The following is a 13,823-nucleotide window of genomic DNA, read 5'->3' as shown; positions in this document are numbered from 1 at the left end:
GGATTACAGGAATTATATTACAAGTTTCAAATGATTTCTTTAAACGAGTTTTCCTGAACGCACCTTGAATCCGGACCAGGGGGGCGTGGGTTTGACCGGCTTTCTCGGAGACACAATGAGGCGGCGGACGAGCGGGGAGCCCACGTTTTTTTCCCCCCCGTAGCTTTAGCAGCACTTTTTAGCCCGGTTTCTTTTATTTTAATTTGTATTCTTTCTTAAGTATTCTGTTTGTTTTTCTCAGCAACACCAAGACTACTAAGACGTTTATGGCGGTAAAAGGACTTAGTTGAAACCGGGTTTTTCGTCGAGCTTGACGAACACACAACGAGGTCCAAGTCAAGAGTTCGAGTTAGCCCCTTGTGGTGATATTTTTTCTACCTTTTCACCTCTTCTCGGTTTTGGCTAACATGTCGCTGGCTACGTCGCCTGATTATTTCGCCGCCGAGTGTCTGGTGTCCATATCTAGCGGTCCAGTTCTGCACAGACCCACCCCGGTGGCCCCCGTGAGCCAGCCTGCCGCGCCGGGCCTTTCCTTCGGGGAGCCCGACGGGTCCAACGAGGACAGGGAAGTGCGGGAGACGCTGAAGCTGGAAGGGACCAACCTGATGACGGTCGCTAGCATCCTCACCGACCTGCACAGCAAGTTTCGGCCCATGTCAGCCTACTCGGAGAGCAGCAACTCCTCGTGCGGCGGCGAGAGCGGCTACACCACGTTGTCTGACCCCACTACCCCGACAATGACCCCCTCCGCCACGCCGGTCCCGGGACAGCAGCAGTGGGGCTCCGCTGGGGGAGCCGGGCTGCCGCGGTCCCCGGGGAAGCGACACCAGTGCACTTTTGACGGATGCGACAGAGTTTACGGGAAATCGTCCCACCTGAAGGCGCACATCCGGACCCACACAGGTACGGAAAGCAGCCGTTTGGTTACATAAACCTGCTTCACATGTCGTTTTAGTACCTCACGCTTTATTTTTTTATTGTAATTTTCCCTACTTTTGGATTCTTGTCAACTATTTGAACATTGTCGTATTTTGGGGGGGCTAAAATATGGACACATAATATAGACTCAACGTTAGAAACCCAAAACCAACTGAACTCTCTTCTGATTCTGACAAAGAAGTAAACTAACAAAAGAACGGGGCTGGACGTTAAAACCCGTGACGAAAGTCTTCCAACCCGCCGGATTTGCATATGAAATGAACGTAAGACGAAACCTTAAATTAAAAAAAAAAGAAGAAGGAAGAAGCAGCAAGTGCAGGACGGGGGCTCCATCTCCTGTTGCTCGCGTTTTTCTCAGTTTGAATCATTGATCAGAGGCGGCGCTGGCAGAAGCCATGTCTGATCCCATCTGCGTCTTTACATTTTGGGCGTCTTTCAGCTGAACACAATGTTCTCTCGCCGCTCACTGTACGGGACTGCACGTACCGTGGCGGCACTCTACACCATCTGCTCAGCTCCTAACAGGCCGACCCTGCCCTACGTTACAGGACGCCCCCCATTGAAGTTAAAAGTGGCTTTTTTTGTGCTGACTTGCCAGTTTTAGTGGTCGGGCCGCAGCATCACTGAGCAGGCGCACGTGGATTAAAAGCAGGATCGTGGAGGAACGCCCACAGCGGGCTGCAGCAACAGTTTAGCCTGGCTTTGTGATGGACGTCATAAAGTCACTATGCTTGTCCAGTGTTAGAGGTCAAAGGTTGAGCATTTTAAAAAAGACATGTTCAGGGTGGTAATCCAAGGATTTTAGTTTCAAACTAGATTTTTTTTTTTCAGCCTTAAGACTGAATCGAAAATATTTTCTGTCTAACTTAATACAGGAAATTAAGCACAAGAATGTGTTCAGGTCTTTTTTTTAAAGTAAATAAATTGTCGTTTGAATAATTTTGTCCAACTTTCGACATGTAAACATTTTGAAAAACTTCTATCGGCAAGGTGTATTAACAGGAGCGGAGCTAAACGGGGGGGCAAAAGGGGGCTTTTGCTCCCAGGGAAAAAGCTTTGGGATCATTATTGATAAAGATTAAGAAAAAAAATCAATACAATAAATAAAACTTTTTGACCCCCCCCCCCCCCCCCAAATATATTAGCTCTGCCATTGTGTTGAGATGAATAATGGGTTGACATAATATATACAAATTGATGTTTACTGAAATGATGTAAGAAATTTGTTCTGATGATAGTCTTCAAACTCTCCATTTTGTGACTCGACATATAATATGTGCTTAATCTGAGAAAAACTAGATTAAGGAAATTATGTAAAAAAAAAAAGATCTAATTTAGTTGGGTGGGATTATATCAATTCACTTATTTCCAACCCCTTTCAAGTAATAAGCTCCACTTGTCATGACCTGATCGATATATTTCATGAATCTAATGCAAGGGGTCGGCCACCTAGGGCACGCGGCGGTGTAACAACATAAGCACTTGGCCTGTCGTCTGTTGGTATCTTTCGCATTTGAAAACAAATCCCGTTTGAGTGATCACCTCTTCAAACATCAGTTTTATCCCCCTATTGTGGCATAAGGAAAGGGTCCAATCACGCAGCGCTGGTATTGTGACCCCGCCCACCTATAGTCTATAAATACGGCTTCTTGTCTGCATCAGCCTTCATTAACAGGATTTAAATGAATGCGCGCTGTAGGAAAGAAAAAACAAAGTTTTCTACTGTGAAAGGAAAACGTTGTATTAATGATCCTGTGATTTTGAAACTTGTTGATGGCAGGTGGCGTGAAATGAGTGTGGATGGAATGTGAGTGTGCGTGGGAAAAGCATGCAGTGGATGTACCATTAGCAGGTGCTTTTACAACTACACAGCTTTTTTGTTGTTTTTTTAAACATGTTTTTGTAGTGTTGCAGCGGCTAACATTTATGCAGTTATAAGGTCAGTTTTTTGAATGATAGCCAACTAGATCAGATTAAAGCCAGACTTTTGTTCTGTTCTGCCAAATGTCAAAATTAAATGTGAAGAAGCTTTAAAATGAGCACTACAGTTGGTCACCACTCCATTTACTGGGCGTAAAAAAAATGAAGAATGACGCTGTCCAATTGTGAAAAATGTATATTATTATAACTAAACAAACTAACGACAAAGTAAAGACATTTTACATGCAATAAAGCCCCATCACAGAATTAAGTTATTAAGTTACTCTGATATTGTAACAAAAGATGAATAAGCCTAAATATGCTTATTTTTTCATGTCAATGGTTCTAAAGTTCTTATTGATGTTTTGTTGTTCTGATAAATCCAATCCTATTGCTGTAAGTATGACATACAGCAAATGCAGCATTTTTTTTTCCAAACAAACTTGGTTGCAACACTATTTCAACTACGGCCGATTTTCCTTGTGCAATTCACTAAATGACTTGAATTAAAATACAATTTCCGACATATTGGAAATGTTTTGTATTTCTTTGTGTTTGAGTTCACAGTATAGTTGATGGCACAGTTGATAAGATTTTAAAAACAGTGTCAAGAATATTTTGTTCTAAACTCTGTTGATTTTTTTGTTTTTTTTTTAATTCTAATTAATATGTTGCATTTCAGAAATGAGTTTGGTGTTTCTGTGTTTTGTAATTTCTGGTTGCAGTATTAAATTATTTTTATAATGCTTAAACTTTGTGGTCACAAGGCCAAATTCAAGTAATGAAATTGGTAAAGATGGATAGAATGAAGAGTTCGTTGGTTGCACTCACATCAGTAAAAAAAAAAAATAAGAAAAAGCATCCAAGATAAATAAAATATTAAGAGAAGTGTGGTGTAAATGTGTAAGAGGACTGATGACATTGCAGAGTTCATGGATGTTCTCCTGAATGTGACAGGTGACTCAGCAATCTGATGGCCTTGTTTGTCATGTTGCAGGTGAGAGGCCCTTTCCATGCACCTGGCCTGACTGCGAGAAGAAGTTTGCCCGCTCGGACGAACTCACCCGCCACACCCGCACTCACACCGGAGAGAAGCGCTTCGCGTGTCCTCTGTGCAGCAAGCGCTTCATGCGCAGCGACCACCTGAAGAAGCACGCCCACCGCCATCCCAACTTCAAGCCCCACATGCTGAAGCAAAACCGGGGCGCGCCTGGCGATTCTTAGCTGAGCCTGGTGTGAAGGGTTGGCGTTTGCTGAGTCGTGGTGTGCAAAGGTTCCCAGAAGTGTAGGCCGCCACCTTAGATTAAAGTTTTCCATAAAATCCCCAACTGAGCAGTTGGCTCAAGGTGTCAGGGCAGTAATTTCACCCGCACACTTTCACAGATGAGTCATATGACCACTTTTCAATATAGTTAGGACTGTTTGGGAAAGTCTCTCTGGACCCAAGGACTGGGAATTCAAGCTCCTCCTACCTAAACCTGCATCTCCAAGCTGCATATGGATCAAAGCATTCTTCCCAAAGTGGACACTGAAGTAGGACTGAGGGTCAAACTCACCTTTTTTTTTATATAATATTAGGATTTTTCCCAAAAGAATACAAGTACAAAAATACACTTTTAGCTATCTGTGTCCCCTATAAAGTCCCCTCAGTGTTTTTATTGCTCTTCTCTCGTGGGCAAAAGCTAACCCTCTTCTTTCTTTATACAAAGGCTGCAAATTTGCATACAGCTGTTCCTCAATGCTGACTGTTTTGCAACCCCCCCCCCCCCCCCCCCCCAAAAAAAAAAAAAAAAAACCTGCATCAGGTGGGAAATGTAGCAGCGCTCGACGCGCCTTCATCTCCTGAGGCGTCACTAAGCTGAACCTTTTTCCCCGGCTCACACCTGAAATCCCAGTACAGCTGCTCAACCGAACATTTTAGGAGCTTCTTTCACTCCATTTCTGACCTATTGTGCGTTCTTGTTATATAAATAAGAAAGAAATGAAAACCAGAAAAACTTCAAACTACATCAGTTCCAGATTCTATGTATTTTGGAAACAATAGATTAACTACAGGCTGTCAGGAAATACTAAAAAAAAAATCATAGAATTAAATCAGAAAATGCATTGCTTTTTAAGTCATGGTATTTAACCTGAAACATTCCTAAAAACACAATGTTCTTTAAAGGATGATTTTAATTTTATTCATGTTAACCCAAAGCTGATCACAGAGTACCTCACTGTTAACTGCAGGTTTATCATAGCGCAGATCTGTTCAAGAGACTTTTTTCTACACGTGAAATCATCCAAAAATGCATCAATTTCTAAACATGACCTCGTTGTCTCACAGGAAATGTTCACAGTTTTCTTTTGAAAGGATCATTTGGTTTGTAAGTTTAGTTTTTTGTGCTCTTTACTACCATATATTTACAGTGAAACCCCTTGTGATTTTTAACTAGTCGAGCTTTTTTTAAATTTAGTTTTCTGTTTGTCTTGGTTTATTATTATTCATTATTATACTAGTACTCATCTCTATTCAGATTTTTCATTTGATATATTTGTTTTTTTGGCCGGAAAGTAGTCCGAACGTAACTGTAGAGAAGCAGTTTGCACGCCGATCTTAAGGCAAGATGACTTATCATAAAATGCTGATACATAATACGCTGCAGTATTATGTCTAATATTGTTGCAAATGTATATGAGCTTTAAGCTTTTAATGTAGAGAAGATGATAATGTTGCTAGCAGCAAGAAAGAGATGGGTTTTAGTCCTTTTAATTAGGAGTGGCAGACTTGATAGGAAGGCATTGCCTGTAAGAAATGATGCATTTTCTTCCCTCTTCTCTCTGTGGCTAGCAGCAGAAGTAGAAGTGTGTATGTGCTTTCATACTATTTAAAAAAAACAGTTGAATTGGTGAATCAAGGGAGTGGTGCTATGATGTGGCTTTAGCGTGATTTCTTTCCAGCCTGCTGCCTTCAAAGTAAAAGTACTCAGGCTATTCTGCTTCACGTAGAGCCAAGCAGCACAATGTGTGCCGGTTTGATGAAGCTTCTCTCCCTCTTTCCCACCGTTTGGCTCATTTCCGTACATCCATCTCAGCAGGCAACACTTCTCCAGGACTCTCCAAGCCTTAAACGATGTTATTACTGCTTGACAGCATGTTTACAGTCATATTGTAGGTTATACTGGGTGGTTACACAGTCTCGTGCAATGTGGCGCTTTTTCAATTCTTTTCCTGAATGACTGATTTGGCTGAGGAGTGTAATGGTTTGCACTGTTACTGCGAGCACTGTGGAACTTTGCTGACTTGTTTTTAAAGACCTTTTGCTTTGGGAAAACGTAGACAAACCGGGTAGTTGTTGTTTTATGCAGTTAGCTTAAGTATTTACGTAGCTGTCCTCTTGTGTAACATGTTTTGTTTTGCTGTTTTTTTTTTTCTTCTCCACTGGGATAATGGATCAAGTGCATCAGTATTCCTCCTTAAACACTTTGCTGTTGGATTCATTTTAAGGGAGGCGAGTACGATGTTTTCGAGATTCAGTACACATCTTCTCACCGTTTCTGGTTGCTGCTGGCAGTGACCTTGAACATGGACTATGTCAGCAGAAGGAAGCAAAGCAACTATGCCTTGTTTTTGCTGGTTTCAAACGCAGAAGTTCACGTCCGTGAAAATGATGGAAGCAGCTTTCAATGCTGCATCACAAGCACATACCTCACAGTTTCTGTACAGACACCATCCAGTCTCTGTCTATCAGAAAGCCATAAGCCATGGACCGGGCTTGGGTCACAGAGCTTGCTCTGTTCTTTGCCCCTTGACCTCAATATGCAACATCCTAACTACCTGTGCAGTAGCAGAATTCTTTGTGTTTCCCTCCTTGATCTTTAGTTACTAACAGTTTGTAGCTTTTTCCTTTTTTCAGGAAGTGAAAATGGGCATTGAAAAAAAAAAAATCCTGATAAATTGAACACAGTGGAGATGACTGAAATATTCATTCCAAAAAAGTTTATTTTATTTTATGATTGTTTTTTTTTAGAGGAAATTCTTGCAACCACACTAATTCAGATATGCACATTGTACAAAGTGTTAACCTTTTTTTTCTAGAGAATGCAAATTTTTATGTAATTGTTGAGATCCTTTTAATCAAAGCTTTAGTTGAAATAAATGGGTGGATCTTTGGAACTAAATACTTGCTGCAACAAGCTTTTTTAAAAAACAAAAAAAAAAATACAAATATTTATATTCTCAGGTGTCTTAAATTTTGAGGATTGGAGTTTCAACATCTCCTGTGTAAAGCAGAGGTAGACGCATGTTTCATATTTCTTTTTTGGGTAATTTATTACAAATCAGAACGTCTCATTTGTGTGGTTTTTAGTTATTCTTTTCATTTTCAGCTAGTTTTGTTGAATGGAACAGTACTTAGTGGTTCCACTGTTTGCTTGACTGTTGCTTTTTGTTTTTTAAATTAAAAGTAAAGTTTACCGCTTGCTGCTGTCTCAGTGTGGGTTTAATGTGCTTTCTCAAGCGTGTCATGTGAAAAGCTCTGATGGAACATCCCAATCCTTCACCACTGACTCCCTGCTTAGTTAGTGCACTAGATTTTTGGGGGTGTTCAGATGAAAAAAATGTGCATTCATTTTTTATATTATATTAAGTTTTCATCATCGGAAGACACTGGATTCATAAATTGTCTACGTAAAAAATGGCCATATTTATTAGGTTTTTACTTTAAAAAAGGGTTGCAGGGTTATATTAAAAATGTATTTTTTAAAAATGTGCATGTGTCCGAACTGCATTAAAATCCAGATGTGGTTTAGGGGTTAGGATGTAGTGAGGGAAAGTCTTCAGACAAGCCGTCACCTTTAACCCACCGGAGGAAATGACCTGTAGAAAAAATGTAGACTGAACGTCGACAAAGGCACAGAAAGGAGATTGTCCTATAGATTTTAAACCCATATTATGTACAAGAGCCTCATTTGTCACTTAAGTTCAGGTATATAGTGATACAATATTCATTGCAAAATACTTTTTCTTTTTTTATTCTACACTTTAATAATCGTTTTCATTTTTCAGAACCTAGCAGTAGAATGTCAGACATGAATTACGGCATAAAACAAGAAATAAAAGTTCATTCATATTTGTTTTGGGGATTCAGCCTAACTAAATCTACATCAGGTTTGTTCGATGCACCACATCAAAATGTATTTCAGGTAAAACTCTTTCATTTAACGGTTTTACCTCAACATGGATGTCATTTTAAAGCCCCCATATATTTAATATAGGAAATAAAGCCAGAATATGTGATGAGACATGTGCCAACTCTATGGAAAATCCCACATTACTTCCATTTGCACTTCGATAAAAACACAAGTTTGAATGAAATGTGGTCTCTGTGATTCCCTGCAGTCACTGTCAGCCATTAGCAACACCTTTTATTAAATATGTACAGGTTTAAGCATTTAAACTAATGAAATTAATGTTAAAAGACCAAAACAGTTATAATACAGTTTTAAATTGCTGTTACAAGGATGATTAAAAAAAATAAGGCAATCTTTGACTATTTAAGACACTTATTGATAAGATATTTATTTAATAACGTCAATTATTTGAAAAATATGTTTGAACCTTTATTGATACAGGAATACTGTCAAGTACACTCAGTTCACAAACTAACATTCCACATTCCTATATGGAACGATGAAGCCATTCTTGTGGTAAACACTGCTGGGTATTTCTGTAATCTAGTCCCTGGTCTTGAACCAGCAACCCTTCAACCAGTCACTAACCAGCAGACTACCACTGTTTTCTTTACTGTCAAAATAATCAAATTACTGTTAAAATAAAGTTATGATTTAAATTCATCCACATAAGCAGCAATAACAGTCTGTTAAATCCACATTGATTTAATGCTTTTTTACTTTTTGGGAAATTAAAACAGCTTTTCTAAGTTTCTTTGATAAAACAGACAATTACTACTTTCTGTCATTTAAATCACCTGTTAAATATTTATTTATTCCAATAAATGTTGGTTTGGGTTTCGGTCGTGATTTAAAGAAAAGTCACAAAAGAAAGGGATCTTCCACATCGACAAGACACAAAAACCCAAATCAGAAGAGACCTGGAGGTTTGTCTCACATGCGTGAGGCATGTGTGACGGCTGTGAGAGCAGCAATAGACCATGGAGAACTATTGAGCCAAAACTGGAAACAGGAAGTTGTGAAAAAGATCACTAGGACGGCCGCTATTATGTGTTGTTTTTAGAGGAAGTGTGTTTCTACCATTGACATATAAAACATTTCTACACTTTTTCTCCAACCCCATGCTGACTTCCTGCAAGTGGAAATGTTGGACAACATGTATTTCTTTAAAGGAAGATAATTTAAATGTCTTTGCTTTGGTGAATGATCTGCTTCAGTCAGTCTTAAATTTTTATTAATCTGAAATCAGGTCAGGTTAAAAACAGCTGTTGTGTTCATGAATTCTCAACACATGGTTGCTTTTTTCCCCTTCTTCGAAATCCAGGCAACCTTTTATGAACACAACTATATAGATGATGCAATATTTAACCCTTGTGCTATCTTAGATGACCCCACCCTTACATTGACGTGTTCTCCCTACCATGACAAAGGTGGATAAAGGTGGAAAGATTTCATGTAATCCATGGACACCAGTGAAGATCACAAATCATTGAAGAAAAAAGGTTCAGAGCACTGTCTAGTGGGTCTAGATGACCCCACTCCCAATGTTAAAGTGCCTAGGATAGCACAAGGGTTACAGATGCTGCCATTTTTAAGGATTTAAAAAAATTTGTTAATCAATCTACTAACAAGGATTTTCCATTGTTCCCAGTAATGTCACAGAGTTGTCGTCAGATGCCACCTTTTTTTTTAGCTTTTACATCAACTTTTTTTTTTTTTTACTGCTCCGTCTTGCAAATAATTAGAATTAATGATAAAATGAAGTGAAAGCAGAGTTTCATGTTTGTAAAGCAACTTCAGTGTCACAATTGTTTAAAAACAAATCCAGCCCATGCTGGACCATGAAATAATGAAATAAGTTATTATGAAATATTTAAATGTGCTTTGGCTATTTTAATATTTTCTTGCCACGTTCATTTAAAGTATTTGTTGCTTTCCAATTTGATTCATTGATTACCAATTTTTTATTTATTTAATGACAATTTAAAAAAAACACATTTATTCAATAATTTAATGGCGTATCTATTTCAATTTGACTGTTGTGGTCCTCTATCCAGTATGGAATGAGAATTGTTCGAGACCAAGTCTGGAGAATGTCAAAAAAAGATCTGAATATTCACTTCAAAGAAGACTTTTGCAAAGAAGACAGGGAGACTCGTCAGCGTCTTTGGCCGAGAGTGATGGAGGCGAGGAAGAAAGGACTCGAGGCCTTTTTAAAGGACGGCTACACGGTCATCGATGGTCATCGATGGTCATCAGGTCACAGCATGAAACCAACACTACTTTATCTAGACTGGATGGGCAAAGACATCTTCCTTAAGGAGAAGAGAGAAAATAAATCCAAAGTTGGTATGTTATTGTGTTGAATGTTTTTACAGCTTTGAGGAAACCGATTAAAAAATGTGAAACTGCATTACAGCCCTTTACGGAGTTAATTGCTCTCTAGTTATTCTTTATCGTTCTTTCTTTGTTATCTTTAAATGTTCGTGGTTGTAACAAAGCGCAAGGCAATTTTTCTTTACTGCAAGGCACAAGTTAAGGTTAACTGTTTTTTCTTTCAAGAGACACACAGTAGTGAAGAAGATTTTGATTTTTGGAAATCTTAGTGGGGCAGTGGAAACATTTATTTATCTCCTGGAAGTCCTCGTTCAGCAGGAGTGGCGATTTTCTTACATCATTTTGATGGTAAAATTGTTGATCATAAAAGTGACACAGAAGGTCATTGGCTAATGGTTAACATTGAGGTGGACGACACTAAATATATTCTTGTTCAAATTTATGGTTTTAATAATAGGACAAAAAAACAGAGATTATTTATCATATGATAATCAACTGGAAACAGATGTATGCAACTGACAAGGTTATTGTTGCAGGTGATTTTAATGTAGTACCAGATGAAAACCATGATAGATGCCCAACTCAACATAACTCTCCTCGTTTCAATAAAATCATTTCTGAATTTTCTAGCTCTCTTGACCTTATCGATATTTGGCGTAGGAAAAATCCAAATAATCTTCAACACACCTGGAATAACTCTCAACGCTCTCAGCGCTGAAGGATAGATTACTGGTTAGTAACAAGTAATCAGTAATCATCTTCAAATTTGAACTGTAATATCTCCCACTCTCCTTTTTACTGACCAAGTTGCTTTCATTTTGGCTCTTTCCCCTGAAATAAATCCACCAAAAACTGAAGCATCCCACAGGAAATTCAATTCAAAACCACTTATTCCTGAAATAAAAGAAATACAATACCTGTCTCCTATTAACAGATGGGAGTGGTTACAATTTAATATCAGAAAAACTGTGATTGTAGAAGGAAAACTTTTGGCTAGGAAAAAAAGACAAGAACAGATCATGTCCAAATTAAACACAATGTGTAATTTAACTCAACTGAGTTAGGAGAATGTCAATGATATTAACACAATCTAAATAGGATGAACTCTATACCGAAAGAGCAAAATGAGCATTTATTCGTTCTAAGGCAAAGTGGATGGAAGATGCAGAAAAAAATTCGACTTACTTTTTTAACTTGGAAAAACGTAGACAAAGGAAAAATTCTATCACTAAATTATAGATTTGAAAACTCTCTAGTAGAAGACCAAAACAATATTAAGGATTATATCACTAACGTCTATAAAAATATTTACTCAACATTCAAGTCAAAACACACAACCCTTGTTTGAAAGGTTAATTTATGATAAAGTCCCTAAAATAGACAAAACATTCAGAGATCTCACGGAATCTGAACTTACCATTGATGAGCTTGATACAGTGGTAAATCACCGGGACCTGATGGACTTACAGCTGAGTTCAATAAACACTTTTGGAATGACATCAGAGAAATGTTTGAGGCATTCAATGAATGCATTGACAAAAAAAATTGTTATCAAAAGACGCTGAAGTTAGCTTCCGATGCACAGCTTCCGATTCGCGAGGGCACTAAAGGAACATTCTGCTGCATTTTTCGCATTAAGATCACCTAAAACCGGGTCCTGTTCAAAAACCGCTGGACCTGGACTGCTCAAACGTGGATTAAATTTTGCATTAGATACTAAAGAACACATTAAACCCAGTTTCTGATTTGTGAAACCTTCCTCTGATTTGTGAAAATGTCAAAAAGGTTGATTTTTATCGCATTTTACGCACTGAGTCCACTTCAGGCCAGGTCCTGTTCAAAAACCACTGGACCTGGACTGCTCAAACCTGGATTAAATTATGCATTAGATAGTAAAGAACACATTAAACCCAGTTTCTGATTTGTGAAAATGTGAAATAGATTGATTTTTATCGCATTTTGCGCCCAGAGTCCACCTTAGACTAATCCAGGTTTGAGCAGTCCAGATCCAGCGGTTTTTGAACAGGACCCGGTTTTAGGTCATCTTAATGCGAAAAATGCAGCGGAATGTTCCTTTAGTGCCTTCGCGAATACTCATCACCACACTCGCTTAATCTTAGATATATTAGATTACAACCAAATTATTCCCCAGGAAAGTCTTATCCTATTTTTTAAGGCCTTCGACTCATTAGAATATATGGTACCTATTGTTCTCAATAAAATACTTTCTTTTTCAAGTGCATCTGGCCTTACCCTAAATCTAAAAGAAATGTGAAATTTTACCTATACATACCTGCAATGCAGGTAATATTGAAAACATACATGTAAAAAGTGAAGTGAAATATTTTGGTCTAATAATAACAAAAAACAGTAACGATAGAGAAAGTGTAAATATTACTCCCAGACTAAAAACAATATAGAAAACATGAAATCATTGGTTGGGACTTGGCTTATCAATATTTGGCCGCATTCTATTATCCAAAGCGGAGGTTTTTTCAAGACTTGTGTATCCCTGCCACTCATCATGTACATCCCCAAAAAACATCAAGTTGTCTAATTCTATTCTCCTTAAATCTATTTGGAAAAATAAGACTCACTATATATGAAAACCAAAACTGGTCAGAGATTATAAAAATGGCGGCTTAAAAGCTTTAGACCTTAAATCACAAATTGTAGCGTTTAGAATGAAATGGTTAAAAGATTGTATTTCCCAGCCTCATTCTATGTGGTATCATATCCCAAACAAACTCTTTGAGAAAGTCAGGGGACTGGAGTTTTTGTTGAAATGCGATTATAATCTATCAAAAATGCCAATGAAACCATCAAACTTTTACAAGCATGCCTTAGAATTTGGGAAGATGCTTTTCACTCATAACTTCTTCCCTCACAACACTGTTTTATGGAAAAACAGATTTATAACTGTAAACAAGAAATCCTTGTTTATGTCTGAATGGTATGATAATGGTGTGTGATTTGTCTATGACTTGATGCGCACTGATGGAAGGCTGTTATCATACAATGAGTTTGTAACTAAATACAAAATGAAGGATTCTAGTAACTGTTATAACAAAGTCTGTAAAGCAATTCCCACACCTTCACTCAATCTTATTCATAACATACTACAATACAATGCAACCAAACCACAATTTTTAGAGCGGAAAATTAATGATATTCCCCTAAAAGATAAAAAAAATGCCACAATAAATTAGTAACTCTTTTCTTTATACACAAAGTACCCACATCCACCTAAAATGAAAGAAACGCATTTTAAAATAATATCTAAAATTTACCCTGTTGGAGATTTTTTACATAAAAGATTTAAATTTCAATCGGAACCATGCATGTTCTGTTCATCTGAAACTGAAACGTTAGAATATCTCTTTTACAGTTGCAACCAGATAAAAATATGTTGGACTGATTTTCACAATTGGTTACACAAAGTTTTAATGATTC

General features: G+C 37.9%; 1 protein-coding gene across 1 annotated transcript; it reads left to right on the top strand.

Annotated features, from left to right (window-relative positions):
• Positions 1 to 86: 86 nt before the first annotated feature.
• Positions 87 to 7,322, top strand: LOC101165098 (Krueppel-like factor 9). Its single transcript, XM_004078890.4, has 2 exons — positions 87 to 903; positions 3,857 to 7,322. The coding sequence occupies exons 1-2, from the start codon at positions 408 to 410 to the stop codon at positions 4,081 to 4,083; spliced, it is 723 nt and encodes a 240-aa protein (XP_004078938.1). The 5' UTR covers positions 87 to 407; the 3' UTR covers positions 4,084 to 7,322.
• Positions 7,323 to 13,823: the final 6,501 nt, after the last annotated feature.

This window comes from Oryzias latipes, chromosome 17, assembly GCF_002234675.1.
Source record: "Oryzias latipes chromosome 17, ASM223467v1".
Classification (NCBI taxonomy): Eukaryota; Metazoa; Chordata; class Actinopteri; order Beloniformes; family Adrianichthyidae; genus Oryzias; species Oryzias latipes.
This window is presented reverse-complemented; position numbering and strand designations above follow the sequence as displayed.